General features: G+C 38.3%; 2 protein-coding genes across 6 annotated transcripts; both read right to left on the bottom strand.

The window, feature by feature from the left end:
• Positions 1 to 5,214: 5,214 nt before the first annotated feature.
• On the bottom strand, positions 5,215 to 13,815 carry LOC116215691 (probable leucine-rich repeat receptor-like serine/threonine-protein kinase At3g14840). 4 transcript variants are annotated; one of them, XM_031551509.1, is made up of 24 exons: positions 13,620 to 13,815; positions 13,332 to 13,494; positions 13,097 to 13,168; positions 12,905 to 12,976; positions 12,696 to 12,767; positions 12,439 to 12,510; positions 10,824 to 10,895; positions 10,662 to 10,733; positions 10,487 to 10,558; positions 10,319 to 10,390; positions 10,159 to 10,230; positions 9,250 to 9,321; positions 9,075 to 9,143; positions 8,813 to 8,869; positions 8,620 to 8,655; positions 8,441 to 8,481; positions 7,827 to 8,197; positions 7,549 to 7,747; positions 7,245 to 7,385; positions 6,975 to 7,093; positions 6,668 to 6,878; positions 6,365 to 6,593; positions 5,991 to 6,141; positions 5,215 to 5,789 (listed from the first exon to the last, which is right to left on the bottom strand). In XM_031551509.1, exons 1-24 carry the CDS (start codon positions 13,723 to 13,725, stop codon positions 5,382 to 5,384), a joined length of 3,021 nt encoding a protein of 1,006 aa, XP_031407369.1. In that variant the 5' UTR covers positions 13,726 to 13,815; the 3' UTR covers positions 5,215 to 5,381. The 4 variants fall into 4 exon arrangements, with proteins under 4 accessions (XP_031407369.1, XP_031407370.1, XP_031407371.1 ...); XM_031551510.1 differs by having other exon boundaries at positions 12,905 to 12,952; XM_031551511.1 differs by lacking the exon at positions 12,905 to 12,976.
• A 613-nt stretch (positions 13,816 to 14,428) lies between these two features.
• Positions 14,429 to 21,228, bottom strand: LOC116215690 (probable leucine-rich repeat receptor-like serine/threonine-protein kinase At3g14840). 2 transcript variants are annotated; one of them, XM_031551507.1, is made up of 24 exons: positions 20,957 to 21,228; positions 20,680 to 20,839; positions 20,444 to 20,515; positions 20,285 to 20,356; positions 20,085 to 20,156; positions 19,923 to 19,994; positions 19,726 to 19,797; positions 19,564 to 19,635; positions 19,399 to 19,470; positions 19,242 to 19,313; positions 19,079 to 19,150; positions 18,815 to 18,886; positions 18,531 to 18,596; positions 18,096 to 18,152; positions 17,941 to 17,982; positions 17,738 to 17,820; positions 17,226 to 17,602; positions 16,958 to 17,156; positions 16,518 to 16,661; positions 16,179 to 16,282; positions 15,889 to 16,099; positions 15,563 to 15,800; positions 15,231 to 15,381; positions 14,429 to 15,001 (listed from the first exon to the last, which is right to left on the bottom strand). In XM_031551507.1, the coding sequence occupies exons 1-24, from the start codon at positions 21,183 to 21,185 to the stop codon at positions 14,606 to 14,608; spliced, it is 3,177 nt and encodes a 1,058-aa protein (XP_031407367.1). In that variant the 5' UTR covers positions 21,186 to 21,228; the 3' UTR covers positions 14,429 to 14,605. The 2 variants fall into 2 exon arrangements, with proteins under 2 accessions (XP_031407367.1, XP_031407368.1); XM_031551508.1 differs by having other exon boundaries at positions 17,738 to 17,775; positions 20,957 to 21,227.
• Positions 21,229 to 21,577: the final 349 nt, after the last annotated feature.

Below are 21,577 nucleotides of genomic sequence, written 5' to 3'. Positions count from 1 at the left end.
TGTTATCAGCGACGGGGCACCGAACCACTTCCCGAGAATATAATGATCGATCAGGGAGACGCAGAGAGAGAGAGAGAGAGAGAGAGAGAGAGAGATGACCGGGTAGAAGAGGGGCTGAAGAGAAGAGATAATGGCATCTATCTAATAATAACTAATAATTAAGGATCGGAGAGGAAGACTTGACTTATTATAACCGTGTTGTTGTTCAACTTTATGAAAAATATAGAGCGCGTTTAGTTTCAGAGTTTAATGGTGCGTTTAGTTTCAGAGTTAAAATAACTTTAATTTTGATTATGAAAAATGACAAATAATTATACAGTGTGTTGAGTTAAAGTTAAAACTAAAATTTTTGTGATTTTAACTGCGAAACTAAACGGAGCGTAAAGTAACTGTGATTTTAATTGTGGAAAAGGACAAACGATATAATATTATAAATTTGACTTGAGAAATGTGTGTTTTTGTTGTGTAGTGTATTGAGTTAAAATTAAAGTTAAAATTTTTAACTTGAAAAATGTGTGTTTTTATTGTGTAGTGTGTTAAGTTAAAGTTAAAGTTTTAAAATTTTAACTTTGAATTCAAACGGAGTCATAAAATTTGGAAAAAGGAGAGACGGATAAAAGGCACAAAATAAAATACTACCGACACATGCATGCAGGTCGTCTCGTCAATGAGCTAGCTTTTTAACTAGGGGTTGGTTGATAATTATTTGGTATCATTTGATGCCCATTGGTTACGTTACATATTCGTGATTAATAATTAAACCAACAACATGCATGGGCCATGGCGCGAGCATCTATATAATTTGGTGGCCTCCTCTCCTCCCCCTGCTCATGTACGTAGTTATTTGTATTAAAATTAATTATTACGGCCTTCCCTACTGGGTCTGATCAATAGGAAATACTTAATCATCCATACGCACGAAAGGTTATTAAAATCTGATCACCTTGAATTAGATCTTTTTATTAATACTGTGATTGTCATGAAGAACAACCTTCACCTTTTCCCTGGATAATTATATCAGATCGATCAGAGAAAGATAGTGTAGCGCAAATGCGCACACTTTCACCTGATAACTACCGTTTTCGGGTTCAATATTCTCGTGATTGGGACTATCCATACCTCTAATTTATTAACTACTAAGATTTCTATTTCATTATATTAAATTCATGAATCTCTTATTGTAACCAAAAAAATAAATAAGTATCGAATTTAGAAGCTCTATTAGTTATTACAGAGAGCATGCATTACTGCGTGATACTCTTTTTTATGCAAAAAGTTATAGCTTAACAAAAGTTATGCCGTGCTATCTGCTTGCTTAACGCCCCTTTCACGCACTCGATGCAATTTTCTGCACTGTCATCTATAAGGTACAGACCATCAAGTATGCACGATACGAATAGCATAAAAGAGAGCAAGCGTCATCATATCGTATCCTGCGATAGCTAAGAATGTTCTTCTTCTTCTTCTTCTTCTTCTTCTTCTTCTTCTTCTTCTTCTTCTTCTTCTTCTTATGTAGTTAACGCTCTGTTTATTTACGCAATCAAATTTAATTTAACTTAACTTAATTTTACTTTACTTTCTCTTAAATTCAACAACAAAATCATTACTTTTATATTTTTTTCTTCAAATTTTCTCTCATACTTTTTCTTATCTATTATTACAATTAATTTTTTAAGATAAAATTTTTTCAACCATTCAACATTTTTTCTCAAATTTAACACTTTTTTCTCAATTCAATGACACAATCATTACTTTTTTTTATTTTCTATTTGAAATTCTTTTATACATTTTTCCCAACTACTTTTATCTTTACCTTCTCAAATAAAATAAAATTGAACTTCATTACCAAACGTAACGTAAGAATGTTCTTAGTTTGAAGTTTCGTCATTCAAAGTGTTTTGCATCGGGAAAGAATGGTATAAACGATAAATCACCACATCATATATATATATATATAGCTTCTTTTTTTTTTGGTGTGCGCATATATGTAGCTTAATTTTTTGGCACATGTATTATATAAAAGTATTTAGTCTTGGCTTCTTCTCTTCTGTTGGCATTATATATCTATCCATTTCGCCTCCTCCATTGTATTAACTTATTCAAGCCAGCAATCCCGACCTTATTTTGAACTGTTAATAATTTAAACAATTTGCAAGCGCCTTGTAGAGACTTTATAATAATTCACGAATATATGTAAGAATAATTATAATGATGATCATATAATTTCAACGTGAAATATAAGCACACAAGTAAAATTGCATCGACCAATACTCTTGATCTATGCAGCATGATACAGAATTGATTGATCGCTTTGCCATTAAAACGTGGACTAGCAATGGACCTGCTAGCCCTGAGTGCGAACACATGATGACTACGGTACAGCTGGCCATGCATGCATTTGAATTAGTCCTCATCATGCTCCGTGACCGACCCAGTCTCATTTTGCGTGAATAATTTTCGCTGCATTATTAACAGTCTATATCTTCATGATCATCGGGGATTATGGGATCTCTTCATCGTCTTCGATAATCTTCATGAACGAAGACGTGCACGGCAGCAGGTCTAAAGATAACATTGCTACGGGTACGGCCAGGGAAGCCCCGTTAATGATTGTGACCAGCCCCGTTCAGGTTCTATATGTGATTGGGCTCGAAGGCCCATTTGAAGTTCGGTCCATATTAAAATTTGTTTGGGCTGAAACGCATAATCCCAAAAGAACTTTAAGGGTCCAATCCCTAATTGGTCATTAATTTGGCGTTAGCGCTGACGCCATGGGACCGTTAACTTCCCTCAGCAGTCGGCTCTTCTTCTGCTAGGCATTGAAATCATGCAGTGCAATTGCAGTAGTACGGAAGAGGGAACATAAACACCACCTCAGGAGGCATACACAAAATGTCGAAGAGCTTCAAAAGGCGAGTTCAATTAATCGAAACGCAGCTTCGAAGTGACCAGAGATAAGTCATTCTATCATGTTTTTCCTTTGATAAGTATTGTATGTCTTTTTTTCTTTTTCTTGTTTTAATTTTATAGATTAAAGAGCAACTTTCATTAGATGGGAATGGGATGAAACCTGACTGATAATGTCTCAGAAACAAAATGCCGAACTTACGGCAAAACCAAGCTCACATGCCGCAGACAAGAAAAGCCACTAAAAATAGCCCTGAGGAGTGGGAACATGCAATGTCCTATATGCTCTTGCAATCCGGATTTACACCGCTTCAACTATAATGTTGTAATGTAGTTTACAAATGGATTACTATGATTTTGGTCAATAGACTCGAGTGCTTTTTACCTGCATTCTTATCTCCTGGCCAAAGTGCTTTTGTGCAAAGAAAAAGCACAGGGGACAATATACTTTTGGCTCATGAGCAAGTAAAGGGCTGTCAAAGAGAGGGAATAACTCCTAGGTGTGCTATTAAGGCAGACATCATGAAGGCATTTGATTCAGTCAGCTGGGAGTTCATCTCAAATGTACTCTGTTAAGGGCCATTGCTCAGTTCATTAAATGGATTGAGGCTTGTATCACAGGGGATATGTACTCTGTTAATATCAATGGAGGCTTAGAAGGTTGCTTTAAAGGCCAAAAGGGACTAAGATAACTTGACCCATTGTCTCCCTACTTATTTGTCATGGCCGTTGAGGTCCTCTCTTAGCTGCTTGATGATGCTGCTGATAAAGGGCATAAGACTCAAGCTTACGCATTTGGGATTAGCAGATGATCTCTTGGTTCTTTTAATAGGTTCTACTACTTTTTTGAGAATTATCCCTGGGATCTTTGACAGATTTTACAGGATGTCAGGTCTCAGACTAAATCCTGCTAAGACTGAACTATACTGTGGAGGGATGACCAAGAAAGCAAGGCAGGACATGATTCATCTAAGTGGATTCAAGGCTGGCTCTTTGCCAGTTAGGTATCTGGGGTTGCCTTTTGTGCCTGGAAGACTCGCCGACAAGGAGTGTAAGCCACTAATCGAGAAAATCACTGCCAGGATTGAAGGATGGGCCCATAGAAACTCTCTCATGCGGGGAGGCTACAACTAAATCAGTCAGTTATCCATTCACTGGTCAACTTCTGGTGGACAACATTCATCTTACCCAAGAAGGTTATAAGGGCAGTAGAACAGAAGTGTAAAGGTTTCTTATGGAAAGGCAAGAGTGGAGATGCCAAGGGAGCTAAAGTAAAGTGGCAGTCTGTCTGTATGCCTAAGGCTGAAGGAGGACTGGGAGTGAAGGATTTGCTTGCCTGGAACAATGCTTGCAGTTTAAAGCTCATCTTGCTCTTGCTAAGCAAGGCAGGATCTATATGGGTAGCCTAGGTGAATGAGTACCTGATTAGAGATAAATGAGTACCACTATTTGCAACTGTTGCTGAGGCCTGTGACGATACAAGGTGGAGGGGCGGGAAGAGCAGGGATATGGGCAGAAAGATGCTGCAGGATGTGCTTAATGAAGTCCAACTTCACCCTAGGATGGAAGATAAGGTGTTATGGGATGGTGCTAAAAAGTTCTCTGTTAAGAATGCCTGGGAGGATATAAGGAGGAAGTCTAGTTCTGTTAGCTGGCATAAACTGGTCTGATATCAGCACCACATATCGAGACACAGTTTTATCAGTTGGCTTGCAATTCTGAACAAGCTCTCCACCCTTGACAGAGTGGGCAAATGGACTGCAGTGCAGAACATAAGATGTTTACTATGCAAGGAGGAGGAGGAGGAGACTGAAGATCATTTGTTCTTTACATGGGGTTACTAAAAGCAGGTGTGGGAGAAGGTGCAGCAGCAAAGTGGACTTAGCAGGCCTGTGGGAGATTGGGGAACTGAATTTGCTTGGATTGTCCAACACCTGCGAGGTCGATCTGTACAGTTAGTTCTTCTTAGAATTGCTTGGAATACCTACATATATTTTGTTTGGCGAGCCCTCAATGATGTTATGGCCTCAATGATGTTATGAAGGGGGGCTCAGATATATCCCAAGGAAAGCTGTGGAGCTGGATCAAGAATGCAGTGCAAGGGAGGATGTTGGGAATAAAGGTCACGAGACCCAGTAAGAGGAAACTACTTTCAGATTGGGGCATACCTGCTAGTGCTGATTTCCGATTTTAGCAGATTGTCCTGGTGTTTCTGTTTGTGAGTTTCTGGTAACCCATGGTCTCTGGGCATGGTGTATTGTATGCCCGTTATATATGGGCTTTTTGTATCTTTCGATGAAGACATTATTAATAAGAGCACCACTTATTTCATCGGAAAAATTATGCCTATCGTTTCAAATCATATACTGATTTGGAATATTTTTTACAATTTAGCTGAAATATAACATTATTCAAATTATTTCCATGGCACTCTGCATCTTATTGTATGCATAGAGCAATTAGTGAATGCAGTGCTAAGACGGGCTTCTGCTTCGCCAATAATCAGAATTCCAGATTATTGGGTAGAGATCGCTCCTGGAAATGGAAGAAGCAGCCGGTGGCGCTTCACTTGCAAAGCTCTCAATGTTCCTCTCTGACAGCTTATCCTCCTGTTCTTCCATGCATCCATTGAAATGCCTCCTCATAGCTTCAATCTTCTCTGCATCGTTTATTACTGTACTACGGGGGATCGGTGCCGGGACTTCTTCATCACGTTCGAGCATTCTAACGACTGAAGACATAGGTGGCCTAGCTGCTGGAGAGATGCTGGTGCACAACAGAGCCACATTGATCATCACCATTACCTCGTCCTTTTTGAAGTCTGATCCCAACCTTGGGTCGATCAGATCCATTTGCATCCCCTTCTCTTTTAAAACATGCGCCTGCAGAATAGAACTGGTACAATAACTTGGGAAGAAGTGTGCGTAACTCAATGACGCATAATCAACATGATTTTCCAACTTAGCAGCAGACAAATATTAATCATCTGCACTTTATTCATTCGTGAATTTTATTTTCCCCTATAACAAAAGGCAAACTGATATATCTAGAATAAGTATTAAAGCCATAATAGATTTGATTACCCAGTCAACAAGATAAAGGGGTTCCCCTTTCTGCTTATGACTAGTGTTGCTCCGACCGCTGATGATTTCCAAGGCGACAATTCCAAAACTATAGACATCTGCCTTGTCAGTTAAATAGCCATGCATCGCATATTCCGGTGCCATATACCCACTGCAAGATAGAAATTTCCTTTTACAACAATAAATTAACAGTTTAATAAGAAAAAAGAGATCAGTTCCTTACTGATGAAAGCTTTTAACTGATTATTTGCTAAAAGCAATTCAAAAAGATCATTAAGAAGTCTTTCTTTTTTGTTTTTCATTTTCACCTTTTCATATCATTGATGAATATATTACGGTTTAAGTTTAAACTAAGAAAATTGAAAGAGGCTCACTATGTTCCTGCAATTCTGGTGCTGATATGAGTATCGTCTTCACTTAGTTTCGCCAAACCAAAGTCTGAAATTTTCGGGTTGAGACTCTTGTCGAGTAGTACGTTGCTTGCTTTGATGTCTCTGTGCACGATCTTCATACTCGATTCTTCATGAATAAATGCCAAGCCTCTTGCGATACCCACACATATCATGTGCCTCAATTGCCAATTCAAGTTCAACACAGATTTTTCTGGGTATAAATTAGAAGTGAAGCATTAGTTGTTATGGGCATACACAAAAAAGAGGCAAAGTTTAAAGACGTACCAAACAAAGCTTGAGCTAGGCTGTTATTCTCCAAGTATTCATAGACCAACAGCAGTTGATCCCCTTCAACGCAGCATCCATAAAGCTTTACGAGATTAGGGTGTTGAAGAACAGAGATCATTCCAATCTCGTTCAGGAATTCACGGTTTCCTTGCCTTGATTTGTGAGATAGTTGCTTCACAGCAACAGCTCTACCATCTGATAAAATGCCCTACAGTCAGATACACATTAAACATGTTATATGAATTCAGCAACAAGTACAGTCGTAATCTCACACCCCCAAGAATGTAGTATGATCTCACGGAACCTTATATACAGGACCAAAACCGCCTTCCCCGATCTTGTTGGCATCACTGAAATTATTCGTGGCCGCAATCATTTCTTGTAAGGTAAAGGAACTTGTCTGCAATTCTAGACCCTTTGTATCTGGATGGAAACAGTAGTCAGATTCACCAATAGGAAAGTTCAGAAGAAGTAGAACAATCTCGATCCTCAGCTTGAACTATTCCCACAATGTTACAACCAGTTCCCTGGAGCATATATGTGCACTCTATGGGTTATATAAGTCAGCAAATACCTCTTCCTAATGCAAACTTTTGTCCAAGACATCCTTTCCTCCAAAGAATGCACACGATCAGGAAAATGCCAACTAGTATTCCAGCCACAATTCCTATCACTGCACCAACTGGTATTTCACTCGATCGTGGCTCTTTAGAATCTGCTTAACAGGGGAGATACCAAACCACAAATTACCAATGAGATTGGACGCTGCAGGAACATAAAGACACTGAACAAACCACAATAAGCAACTACATTGTATAAAGAGAAGTCAATTGAGCCTGGTCAAGTTGCATGTAATAGTATCCAAGGTACATGCATACCGATATTCACTGCAGAAATAGCCGATACTAAAGGTCCATAAACTCCTTTATAAGGGATGGCAGTAGTGCCTCTCCCAGCCCAATGAAAACGTATCTCAAGAGTGCCATCAGTAACGTTAGCATCAAAACTTTTTATAATTGGCTTTCCAACTCCGCCTGCTTCGTCTTCCATATTGAAATCCTGCAACACCCGCTTACCCTAAAAGCATCCAATGGTGATCAGCGAAACTTTTACAAAGTGGATAAATATTCCTGACTTTATAAGAATGCACGAATACCTGTATATAGACATCAAAATAACGCCTTCCCAGGCTGCTGTAGCTTTTGTTACCAGTAAAAATGATCTCTGCGAAATGGAGTGTTACTTTATACTTTCCTCTCGTCAAACAGAAACCATAATAAGTAAGAGAGATTGGAGAAATCCTCGCGGTCATGTAAAGCTGGGGTAGCTGTCTGTTTTCATCATTGACAATGTATCGATTCTCGTTCACGCGGTAGTCCAAGAAGTGGCCTGTGCTACTATAAGCCCAATTATATGGGCTCTTGCGGAACAACGTTGAGGGTCCCCTTTGATTTGTGTCTTCATTGTATGTCGTGGAATTCACAGTCACCTCAATTCCACCGCAGTTTATATGGAGATTGTCCGAACCTAAACTTCAGCAAAACAAGTTATTAGAGCACTTTAAAGAACATTAGACTTGAATTCCTCGGTTTTCTTACCTTGCCAACAGTGATAGGCAAATAATTAGAAGGTAGAATGTACAACATAACATGTGAATAAGTTACAAGACCGCCAAAAGTTCATTAAATTGAAGTACAAGATCAAACGATATCTATGTATTGGAAGTGCAAGGAATCATATATAATATATTGATGAATGGAGATAACTTACTTCTTTCTGGGCAGGCAGCTCCCAAACACGAGAGCATTTTTCTGTTAGAAGGGTGCAACATTCAATACAAATCAAAACGGTATTTTATTTTAAACTCAACCATGCGATAAAAAGTCTTGGAATGCAAGTCCTCGTTAACTCACGTACGACGAGGGAAACGATTAAAGTCCAACACTTACGAGTTATTTTTCTCAGATGAGCTTGCAAATAAGTTCCTGTAAGGAGGGAAAATCAAAGATTCAAAAAATATATATATGTTCTGACTTAAAAAAAAGCTCGATTATTCGACTTCTGTCTATATGTTATTCAAAATTTGCATCGATAATGTACCAAAACATATTTTTGCTTGAGACTCATGGAATTAGTCCATACACTTCCCGGTCCGTGCACGGAACGCTTTCAGTTGTAAAGTTATTATCTGAAAGATCCCTGCAGCATGGAAGGAACGTAGAGGATTCATCATTTCTTAAAATGAAAAGTGAAGACAGAACATGATTCCTGAGGTTACAGTAATATAAGTGACTTTCTTGGTGTCCTCCCTTTACCAGGATGAGGTGATTCTTATCCACATGACCAAATTGTTACTACCAGATTCAAGTATTAAATTAGAGAACAACATATTATAAGAACTTACCTAGATCGTTTCGCTTCATTCATAATCCAATCAGGCACCTGACCTGTAAGCATATTGCTGGACAGATATCTACACAAACCAAACATAAACGAGTTAAAACTATGAGAGCGATATAATTATTTTAAATTTAAAGAGGAGCTGTCAGAACTTCTTGCTGAAGCATTAAGCTACTTACATATACTTTGCATCTTTTAAACTGCTATAGTTGGTTGGGATTTCCCCACTGAATTTATTGAAGCTGACATCTCTAAAACAAAATTCCGAAGAAAATGAGTATTAATTATACAACTATTACGTATGACTAAAATGCTGAGGCAGTTGTACATGTAAAGGACTTTGCTCTAGAATCTTAAAAGATTGATATTAATGATATCAGATGCTCAATCACTGAGTACGCCTGCAGTACCAAAGAGACCTAGAGGAATGGATAAATAAATAAATACAAAAAGTGATCACGCATCAGTTGCCATCTGTAATTTGAATTACGTGTTTACATACAAAAATTTTTCGTTTATCATGATGAGGAATCCAACATCACTCGCCCCCCAAAACCCAAAAGTAAGGGAAGGGGGAAGAGCCTAAACAGAAAATTAAAGCATACGCGTATGGAAGCCCCAACAATATTACCTAACATGAGATGGCCAAGGCCATTAGAAACTGAATCAAGATATCACCCAACATCACTTCATTCACATAGCAGCGGATGATGGTTTTCTTTTTTGTTAACATAATCTTGGGGATATAGGGAGTAGAGGAGTGCTTGCAGTACTTGGCTGGCACGGCGCTATAACGTAAGGCAACTTGAAGAAAAATCCACTAATATCTTAGGAAGTGATGAAATGACCATGTGAAAAGAAAAGTGTGATTATGGCGATTCAATACAGTCCTCTCCCGTGAAAAGAAATTCCAAGAAAAGAGAGGAGAAGAAGCACGAGAAAAATTCATATTGATGGTCGTCTATCGTAATATTCTACCCTGCCAATCTGCAGAACATAACTGCAGGGGATTCCCTGGAGGAAGTCGTACCGGAGTTATAGATCCAGCAATTACTCAGAACTAGATGAAGAAAAACTCGCATACTCACAAGGTTTCCAAGCCTGTCCATTCTGAAAGAAAACCGGGTAGCTCTCCAATGAGATTGCAATTCCTTAGAATCCTTCAATGAGATAGTACTTTTTTAATGAAATATGGGAATGCAGACGTGGTTGTCTGAAATAAAAATACATAAAGGAGGATTTCCTCACAGCGTCTCCATGCCAACACCACTTGCAAGATATGGAAAATGCGACTCAGTCCCATCCAGGTCCGTGATTCTCCTGCTTATCAGAACTTAATTAAGTTAAAAAACGCTATCTATCTGAAGAATCTCTTTGAAGTTGGTTTAGGATGAAAAATGTAAATGCAGCACTAACAAGTCAGTTAAGTTTCCCAGAGCGCCAAGACTTGAAGGAATTGGCCCCCGAAAGCCACTTGCTTGAAGTACTCTGTTATTGAGACAAAAAATTTGTATAGGCAGGAACAACTTTTGATATGTGCTGTTTTTTCAGAACTCAGAAAACAATATAAGATAAAACGTGTAGTTCCTACAATTCTTTGAGATTTTTCCAGTTCTGAATGAACTCGGGTATCTTTCCTGAGAATTGGTTATCGCCAAGCAACCTGCACAGAGTTTTCGGCTATCAACCGATCAATATTTCTGACAAACAAATAATGTTATACATGCCTGAAAAAGAGGTCAGGGACACCCACACTTGTTTTAAAGCCGTTAGGTTTGCAAATGTGGAAGGCAGCTCTCCGGTAAAATTGTTTGAGGTAAGAAGCCTAAAACAAGATCAGAGAACACAGAGTCTGATAGTCAGATATCCTGTTACACTGAAATAGAGAGAAATTATAAAAATGGTCCTATAAGTTTGTCTTTTTTTATGTCGAGTGCTATAAGTTTTATTTTGACTTTTGCAGTCCTAAATGTTTGCTCTGTGAGAGACTTATGGTCCAAATCGTGACTGACTATGTACTGATGCTGATGTGAATATAAAATACATTAAATCTTTTCTAGATGTATTTAAAAGACCTACGTGAAAATTAAAAGAATAACAGTGTTGGTCTTAAAAGTTTTCCATTTTTTGAACTTGAGTCTTATAAATTCAATTTTGAAAAAAACAATTCTAAATCGTTTCAAAAAGTAACGGTTTTGGTCAACGGACAATGATATGGACTTAATGCCGTGAAAATTTTAAATTTTTTTTTAAAATTTTAATTTAAAGAAATTTAATTAAAAATTATTTTTAAAAAAAATAAAAATAATTTTTTTTTCAAAATTTATAAAAATAGAAGAAAAACTCATTAAATTAAATAAAATTAATTAAATTTACAAAAAAATCCTAAATTTTTTTTAAGAAAAAGGCACGTCATGGGGTGCAAGTTTAGGTGGGAAGGATCAGAGAGGGGGCCCTTTTGGCAAGAGCTTCCGATGACCTCACCCTACTTGATATCTTGGTAATTACCCAACCCCTTCTCATTCTTCGACGAGTTTGAAAATTATCTTTCACTTTTTTAAATTTTATATAGTTATTTTTTAATATTAATTTTCTAAATTTATTATTTTCCTAGATTTTACTTTTTATTTAATTTTTCTAATTTTTTGTATTTTCTTATTAAAAAAATTTAAAATTTTCTGTAAATTTAATTAATTTATGTAATTGTTCTGAATTTTTCTTCTATTTTTCTGAAACTTTTAATTTTCTTTTAAATATTTTCAAAATGTTAAAATTTTTATAAAAATTAATTTTTTCTATTTTCTTAATTTTTTTTACTTTTTATTTAATTTTGGTTAATATTATTCAAATTTTAAATTTTCTTTTCTAATTTTTATTTTTTTTTACATCTTTAAGAATTTTCTGAATTGTCGTGCAACGATTGGTCCACGTGTGCCATATTAACTGCCAGCAGTAAGGTTTTTTACAGCGTTAAGTCCACATCATCGTCCCTTGATGGCCAATTCTGGAATAGACAAAAAATGTCACTTTTTGAAACGATTTTGGATTGCTTTTTCCAAAATTGAACTAATAAAACTCAAGTTCAACAAATGAAAAACTTTTAGAACTATCTTTGTAATTCTTTCAATTTTCACGTAGGTATTTTCAATAGAAGTGGAAAAGATTTAACGCCGTTTACGTCCACATCAGTACTGGGTAATAGTCAATCACGATTTGGACCTTAAGTGTCTAACGGAGTAAAAGTTTAGGATTGAAAAAAACCAAAATGAAACTTATAAGACTTGATGTAGAAAAAGAACAAACTTATAGAACCATTTCTGTAATTTTCCCACTGAAATCTGATGGACAAGAAAAATGTAGTCCCTCACAGCCTATCTAACTGCGACAAGTTTCCAAGTTCCTGGGGAAGGTTTCCAGAGAGCTGATTGAACTCCACAACACTACACCCGGGAATCAACAGACACATCAAACATGTAAAAACGAAGTCGAAAAACAGATGATCATAGAGCCAGCCACTGTCCTAAAAGCTTACAGCAGCTCATGCAAACTAAGAGGTATCATGTTTATACTGTATATATTTATCGAGAGGAAAGTTCAAAATGATTGACGATTTATTATTTCTTACAAGCTCTGGAGAGTGGATATGTTTCCGATCTCCTTAGGGATCGGACCGGTCAATCGGTTTCCAAGTAATGAACTGCACCAAAGACGAACATACGTGTAACTAATCCAAAAATTAATTAGCAGAGAGAGGAGAGAGAGAGAGAGAGAGAGAGAGAGAGAGAGGGAGAGGGAGGGAGAGAGAGAGAGAGAGAGAGAGAGAGAAGAGAGTACATATTGAGGAGATTCGGCAAGGCACCCCATTCGGGAGGGATAGAACCACTTAGGTAGTTCCGAGTGAGGTCCCTAAGGGATGCAGGAAGAGTGAAAATTTCAGAGGAAGAGATCAGAGTTTGAAGACTTACATCTTGATCAAATATTTAGCAATGGCATGGAGATCATAAAAGCAAAAAGAAAGGAGCTTACAGGTTTTGGAGGTAAGGTAGCCTGACAAAATCTGGTGGGAGAGTTCCCGGAAGCGACTGCATCTTCAGAGAACTGCAAAAAATTAACTAATCACTCGAACAGAACACTGAAAAACCCATAACGAGCTGTTGCACCTCGGTCCCTTATCTCTTCTGTACCCGAAGGTTCCCTTAAACTTTCCATAAACTTAACTTGAGCAATTGCTAGTCAGACTAGATGGGTTGACAAGACATACATGCTAGTTACATGGCAGATGGTATAATTGGAGAAAGTGCAGTTGCAGTGGACAGCATCCTCGGAATCTGACACGTTCCAAGGGGGCATTTCACTGCACGGGTTTATGCTGAAGTTCCAGCTCGTTTTCTTCAATGCAGCAGCTATATCCTTCAATGCTTGCACTTCACGGGGGGGAAAAAAACAAAAAACAAAAACAAAAAACAGCACATGAGAATGAATTTACCATAACCACTACAGTTTGTAATATTAAGAGGCAAATTTTTCTTCTTTTCTTTCATAACCAGACCTTCATCGCCAGGGAGCTGACGCTGAGCAGCTTCGATGGCAGTGGCTGTGACTGTGAGGAAAAGGAGAAAGGGCAGAGGAATCAAATGAAGTCGACACCGGAACATTCTCACTGTGAACTTTTGGCGTAGTCAGTGTAAAACTACAATGATTTGTGTGCATGTTTGTATTTTCTGGTGTAATAATCCCATTAAGTATGCCGATCTCGGTTCATTCATGAAATATCTTTAGTGCACAGTTGCTTTTTTTCAGAATAAAAGAAGATTGCAATATTTTTGTGGACAGGAGTCACATGTTGCCAAAGGAGATGGTCGATTCCGCTTGTTCGAGAAAACGATAGCTCGCTCATCTGCCAATAATTTCACAAGTGATATATGACATCAATTATTTGAAGACTTCGTATGCTCAATTTCTCTGCAACATTTATTGGAATTTGTCTTTTTTTTCCACTCAATTTTAAAAGACAACTACACCGGAATGGAATGTATTATTGTGGCCTTGAAAAGGAGATCAATTTCTCTGCAACATTTATTGGAATTTCTCTTTTTTTCCACTCAATTTTAAAAGACAACTACACTGGAATGGAATGTATTATTGTGGCCTTGAAAAGGAGATGTTGAATTGTATTAATTGAGTACTGTTACACACTGGAATAGATGTCATCGTACATAAGTACTTCCGTGTTACTTCGGTTTGTTATGTACCGGGGCAGTAGTGCGTCATTAAAAACTTTTTGTGTAAGAAAATGGCTTTTTGAGGGATTAAACAGAGCTGTGAACTTTTGGCGTAGTCAGTGTAAAACTACAATGATTTGTGTGCATGTTTGTATTTTCTTGTGTAATAATTCCATTATGTATGCCGATCTCGGTTCATTCACGAAATTTCTTTCTTTTCAGGGCTAAATAAAAGAAGATTGCAATATTTTGGGGACATGAGTCACATAACAAACCGAAGTAACACGGAAGTACTTATGTGTGATGACATCGATCAGTCACTATTCTGCCGAGTATCGGTATTCCAGAATATCGGGTAGAGATCTTTAACAGACGCTGAAGAAGCAGCTGGCACTTCAGTGTTATGGCTCTCAGCATTCACTTTAGAAGGTTCGCCTTCTCCCTCGCATCCCATGAAATGCTTTCTCATAGCTTCGATTTTGTCTTCTTCACAGAGAGAGAACCTAATGTCGGGGGTTATTTCTGGGGCTTCTTCATCGCCTTCGAGCATTCTTACAACCGAAGACATGGCGGGTCTAACTAACGGAGAGACACTGGTGCACAACAAAGCCACACGGATCATGACCATCACCTGATCTTTATCAAAGTCCGAGCCCAACCTTCGGTCCATCAGATCCATCAAAGTCCCTCTCGCATTTAAAACGTGAGCCTAGAGGAAAAGGAAGCATCCGACCAACAGAGGAAACGTTAAACTTGATGGTATGTTTGTTGGAAGAATTATACTCAATTTGTCGTTTCATTTGTAGTCAGAAAGCACAAATCAAGTATACAATTGATAACGTTGCATTGACAAAATTTGTGTGAAAGACGCATCCAAAGCCTCTCATTTTATTTCATGATATTCCAACGATAATAGACACAAAACTAGATGCAATTACCCAGTCAAGAAGATAAAGGCACCCCCCTTTGTGACGGTAACTGCTGTTCCCTCGGCCGGCAACAATTTCCAAGGCGACAATTCCAAAGCTATAGATGTCTGCTTTGTCAGTAAGATAACCATACATCGCATATTCTGGTGCCATATATCCACTGCAAAATCAGCAATCTAATCTAAGTTGCCATTGCAACATGTGCATAGAAATTTATGCGAAAATTAGTTTCTTATTCGTTAAATAAAGTGATGAAGAACATGGAAAATTCATCTTTAAAGAGGAGAAAAATGTAAACGCATCTTCTAGATTCTTCGTGATGGAAAAAGATAGGGACTCACAAAGTTCCCGCAATTCTGGTGCTAATATGAGTATTATCATCCTCAAAAAGTTTCGCTAGGCCGAAATCTGAAATCTTGGGGTTAAGATTCTCGTCGAGTAGTATATTGGTTGCTTTGATGTCTCTATGTACAATCTTCAACCTCGATTCTTCATGAAGAAAAGCCAATCCCCGTGCAATACCCACACATATCATGTGCCTCGTCCACCAGTCCAAGTTCAATTGAAATTCTTCTGGGCCTAATTATGTCACAAAGCAAGAAAAACTCCGAGAATTAGTAATCCTTTGTAGCAGACAGAAAGAATGGGGACAGCTATTAACAATTACCAAACAAAGCTCTGGCAAGATTGTTATTTTCCAAGTACTCATAAACTAACAACAACTGATCCCTCTCAATGCAACATCCATAAAGTTTTACGAGATGAGGGTGTTGAAGAGCAGAAATCATCGCAATCTCATTCATGAATTCACGGTTTCCTTGATTTGAATTGTTTGAGAGTTGCTTCACAGCAATGGCAGTGCCATCTGACAAAAGGCCCTGCAGTTGATAGTTCTGGCTTAAGATCTGCTCTTGGATATATACAAGGTGCTGAAAATCGTAGTCAGTTGGAGAATACCTTGTATACGCAGCCGAAACCACCTTCCCCGATCTTATTGGCAGCACTGAAATTGTTCGTGGCAGCTTTTATATGTCTCAAGGTAAATGAACCATTCTGCAACTCTAATGTCAGAAGCACAAATTCGGTAAAACAAATACAATGAAGTTACATATCCTGAACAAATAAATCCAATCGGTCACATTAAATCAATACCTCTCCACATGGTCCAGCAGGCATATCTTGGTAAATGAATGCAATTTGTATGCAAAAATTTCCAACAAAATTGATAATATGCAGAACATATTACTTCTCTACAAATCTACACATATAATTATGCATGAGTCGGTAGATATATACCTCTTTCTGATGTATATAATGGCCCAGGGCGTCTGCTCCTCCAAAGAATGCCAATGACCAGGAAAATAAAAGCTGTGATTCCAGCTACAACTTCGGAGACTACAGCAACAGATAGTCTACTTCCATGCCTTGGCTCTTTATAATCTGCCAGGCGAGATGAGGAGAAGGAAGTACAAATATCGATGAGAATAAATGGAATTACCAAAAATATGAACTGCAGGAGCAGATAGATACTAAAAAGCACCCATCAGAAATAATTATATTGGACAGCATAATCTCTGCTTAGATACATAAACTTTATCTTTCTTTCTTTTTTCCTGATGATGCACAGCCGGAGATGGAATGGTTGGTTCTCTTTAATGTACAGTTTGTCTTCCCCTTCGACGTGAAGATGAGTAGTTTAAAAAACAGTTCGTGAAATATTTTGCTATACTGCATACCACGGTTTACGGCAGAAATAGCAGATATTAGAGGACCATAAACTCCTCTTTCAGGCGTAGCCACAGTCCCTCTCCCTGCCCAATGCAAGCGTATCTCAAGAGTGCCACCAGTAACGTTAGCATTGAAACTTTTTATAGTCAGCTTTCCAGCTCCACCTGCTTCGTCTTCAATATTGAAATCCTTCAGCACCATCTTCCCCTGTAATCATCCAATGCAATGAACTCAACCTTTGTTCTTACTGAGACATGGAAGGATCATGAACCTTACCTGGATATAAACATCAAAATAACGCCTCCCGAGGCTGCTGTAGTTTCTGTCACCAGTGAACACGATCTCCGCGAAATAGAGGCTTACATTGTATGTTCCATTCGTCAAGTAGAATCCATAGTAAGTTAAAGAGATTGGAGAAATTCGTGCACTCATGTAAAGCACTGAATTGTCCATTGATAGTCTCGATGTATTTTGTGCAATATATATGGGGATCCCGTCAAAATCCAAGAAGTTGCCAGTGCTACTAATAGCCCAGTTATGCGAAAGATCTCTATCGAAGCTTGCTGATGTCACACTAACTATATCGTCATCGTACTTTGTGGACCCTATGGTCAATTCTTTTCCGCCACAGTTGATGAAGATGCTGTGCTGTCCTGGAGGGTAAAAGATAGAACAAAATTATCGAGCTTCCAAGTGGAATATATGATCGACTTTTTGGCTCCATTCCATTGCTGTGACATAACGAATTGAAAGAAAATGAAGGTAAGAAGAGAGTGTGCAAGACTTACTTTGTCCATGGCAAGCTTCCAAACACGAAATCATTTTGCTGTTAGGAGGATACAATATCCCAGAGAAGTCACCATCATTTATACTGTTTAGGCTCAATATACAGCAAAATCAATCATATTCTAAGTTCCCCAAGAAGTACGACATTTATACAGTTTTAGTGAATCCCACATCAGATAAAGAAAGTACGTGAATTTGTACTTACGACTTATTGGCTCTGGATTCAGGTGAGTTTGCAAATAAGTTCCTGCAGAAATGAAACATCAGTTGACATTTAAGAAACAGTATTACTCATGCATTCAAAAACTTCACCACAGTGAAAGGGAGAATTGCACTAAAATTCAGCAGCAGCAAACATACACAGGCCCCTCTTGGCATTGATGTCCTTCAGCGTTGAAGTTATTATAGGAAAGATCCCTGCAGCATGAAAGTGGCAGTGAATGCATCATTTCCTTACATGGAAAATAAACATAGAATAGGGCCCATAGCAGTGCATTCCTCTCATAATTTGACAACCAAAATCAAGCTGTTTAGATATCAGAATGAAAGCGTTCATAAGCTGCAAATAAACAATAGAAAGTGCTAAGCATAGGCAGACAAATCATTCAACAGATGGTTACCGTAAGACAGGAACTTCGAGGACAATCTTCTACTGCAAGACAGCTGTATAGTAACAGTACAAAATACATGCAGACAATAGAACAGAGATTCTTCTCTCTCAACAAAATAATAGACATGTATCAGCAGTCAAATGGGTGGATTACAATACAAGAAGCACTTCAAAGAGAAGCTTACGCGTGTACATTGTTCTCAGTAACCCAATCAGATATGGATCCGTTTAGTTGATTTCCGGTGAGATACCTGATTGTGATAAATCTTGTTTATTAGCACATCTCCTAATATACAAGTTGCAGAAAGGACTGGCTATATCTAGTGGTAATTAAACAGCAACAAACTGAACCAAATTAAAAACCAGCAAATCCAAGCTATTGGCATTGTTTTGGCCTTTCTATCCCCCACAATTGCTACAAGTAACTTTCAGATATCGTATAATCTACACAGAAGCACAGAGGACTTACATATATTCTAGTTCAGGCAAATTACGATAACTCCTCGGTATTTCTCCAACTAATTTGTTGAAGCTGAGATCTCTGCAAGAAATTTCACTACAAGTATGAGAAGAAGCATTCCAGCATGATATGTCAATCAATACTTTCACTCTTTCGCAGAATAAGAGGAATGTAACCAATAGAACTGGTAGTGAATGTTGCGGGAAGGAGAAAATCCAATATTATTATAATCTACTACCGGAAACCTGAAAAGATAAGACAAGGCATACTTACAAGACTCTCAAAATGCTCATCTCGCCGAGATAAGGGGGTAGCGGTCCAATGAAGTTGCAACTTCTCAGAATCCTGCAAAGGACATACTATTTTCATCAGCCGAAGTGGGACATTGAACATGGTTTTCTCGATAAAATTTTGGCCTGCTAAGAAGTTGTCTCACAGTTTCTTGAATTTTCTGCTGTTAAGTTTGGGAAAACGTGCTTCAGCCAATCCATTCAGGTCAGTAATTCTCCTGGATATTAAAGACTAATGAACTTCATTTGCATGGAAGCCAGGCGACTGAAGTTTTTTGCAAGAAATTTAGATGCAATACTGACAAGTCGGACAGATTCTGCAAAACTCCGATGCCTTCACAAATTGGCCCTTCAAAACCACTCGCTTGAATGAATCTGTTGGCACAAAAATTTGAAACGATTTCAGTGAATTCAAACATCTATTTCTCCTTCGTTAACTTAAAATGGACTGTCCAGCAAAATTCTCACAGTCTTTCAAGATGTAACCAATTCCGAATGAAGTCAGGAACCTTTCCTGTGAACCGGTTATCACCAAGCCAACTAGAAAGCAGTTAAATGCAAGACATTATAAGAAAGAACATGTAGATAACGAATCTGTATCAACATGAAATTTCGAAATTAGGAACTAACACATCAAGCAGTGCTATTAAATTCACAAATGTCTCCGGCAGCTGTCCAGTGAAGTTGTTAGAAGTAAGGAGCCTGAGAAATCAACACGCATTTTAATGACTATTCAAGATCAGCTTAGTTAATGCTCACAATGATAGGCCATGAAAATATTTTAGACAAGGTATTAAAAAAAAAAAAAGGAAGAAGATTCTGCTCACAGCCGTCGTAGCTGAGACAAATTCCCGAGTTCTAGAGGAAGGACTCCTGATAACTGATTGTCCTCTAGCTGTCTGCATCGATATGGATCCTTTCTTAAGAACACATCATTCATGAACTGAGAACAGAAAATTGATAGAAAAGGAGTGTGATGAATAACTTACAGTTCAACAAGTGTGGATATGTTTCCTATCTCTTTTGGGATAGGACCAGTTAATCGGTTTCCACTTAAGGTGCTGCAGCAGAAATAGTGTAACAGCAAGTGAGCTAGTCATGCTTCTTCACGATTCCATTCATTCACTAAACTACCAGAAAGCACCCGTACAGAGAAGGAGGGGGGAGTTGGGAAGGAGAGAGCACAAACATGGTTTGTAGATAGGCCATGGAGCCCCATGTCGGAGGAATTCTGCCGCTGAGATAGTTCCGTTGGAGGTCACTGATGGGTTTCCAGAAGTGCGCGTCAAAAAATATTTTGCAGGATCAGAAGGAAAAGAGATATCAAGACTCGGCATTTCACACTCACATGATTTTAAGGTATGGGAGTCTGATCAGTTGTGATGGGAGAGTTCCCGGGAGGGACTGCTCTTGCAGAATGCTGCATAGAACAATAAGCCCGGTTTATTTAACCCAACAAACTGAAGACAAGATATTCAACTCAATGAATATATGGACAAACAGGTACATAGTACATCTGAATTAACCTGTACTCTATATCTCTATTGTAAAACAGATGATGGGAGAGAGAGTGGAAGAGTATACATGCTGACGACATGACAGACGCTGTGATCAGAGAAGGAGCAGTCACAAGTGACGTTATTCTCTTTTGCAGTGATCCATGGGGACTGCCTACTGCATGGAACCCCTGTAAAATTCCAGCCCTTCTTCCCAAGTGTGGCAGCGATATCTCTCAGTGCTTTCACTGATATAAGTATAGTCCAATGAACATTTCCTCAAAAGTGTCAGTATAGTCCATCTCAAATCCAAGTCATATAAGGAAGCATGTATGCTACTGCATATAATTCATAGCTGTACAAACCTTCATCTTTAGGCAAAGTGGCTCCGTAGCTACCGGAAGTTTTAAGGCAGAAGAAGAGAATATAAGTGAAGACAAGTTGACAGTGAAACATTCTCAACAGAGCACTTTCCATGCTTTTCCTGATCAGTCTAGATGAGAAAAGCTGAGAGATGAGGAGGCAGAAGGAGGTGCTGAGCCTTAACAATGAGTTCCATAAGAAAGAAACATACACCACATGCTCTGCTATCATGTTTGGTACGGTAGAATAGAGAGAGAGAGAGAGAGAATGAAACAGAATCGCCATAGGAAAGTGACTGTTTTATTCAAGGATTCCATCCCATTCCGTTTTCATTCCTTCCGTAACAGTTAAATGCAAGGACTCGGCATATCGCACTGCCCTGAATCTCAAAGCCTGTATGCATATTCCAATTCAAGCTTGTGGACATATATCGAAACAGTTCGTCCATACAAAATCAAACCCCTCGTGTCCATTAGGTCGATTTTGATTCTGCTCTTAGGAAACTTTTAATTATGAGATAGATGGCAAAGGCATATTCGACCTGGTCCAAACTAAAAGAAAAAATGAACCTCCCTGATAGTTATTCGACCGGTCAAAAGGAAATGACGTAGAATACAGCCCAT

The sequence above is a fragment of the Punica granatum genome, chromosome 7 (genome assembly GCF_007655135.1).
Source record: "Punica granatum isolate Tunisia-2019 chromosome 7, ASM765513v2, whole genome shotgun sequence".
NCBI lineage: Eukaryota > Viridiplantae > Streptophyta > Magnoliopsida > Myrtales > Lythraceae > Punica > Punica granatum.
Note: the sequence above shows the minus strand (reverse complement) of the source record. Positions and strands in the feature narration are given on the sequence as shown.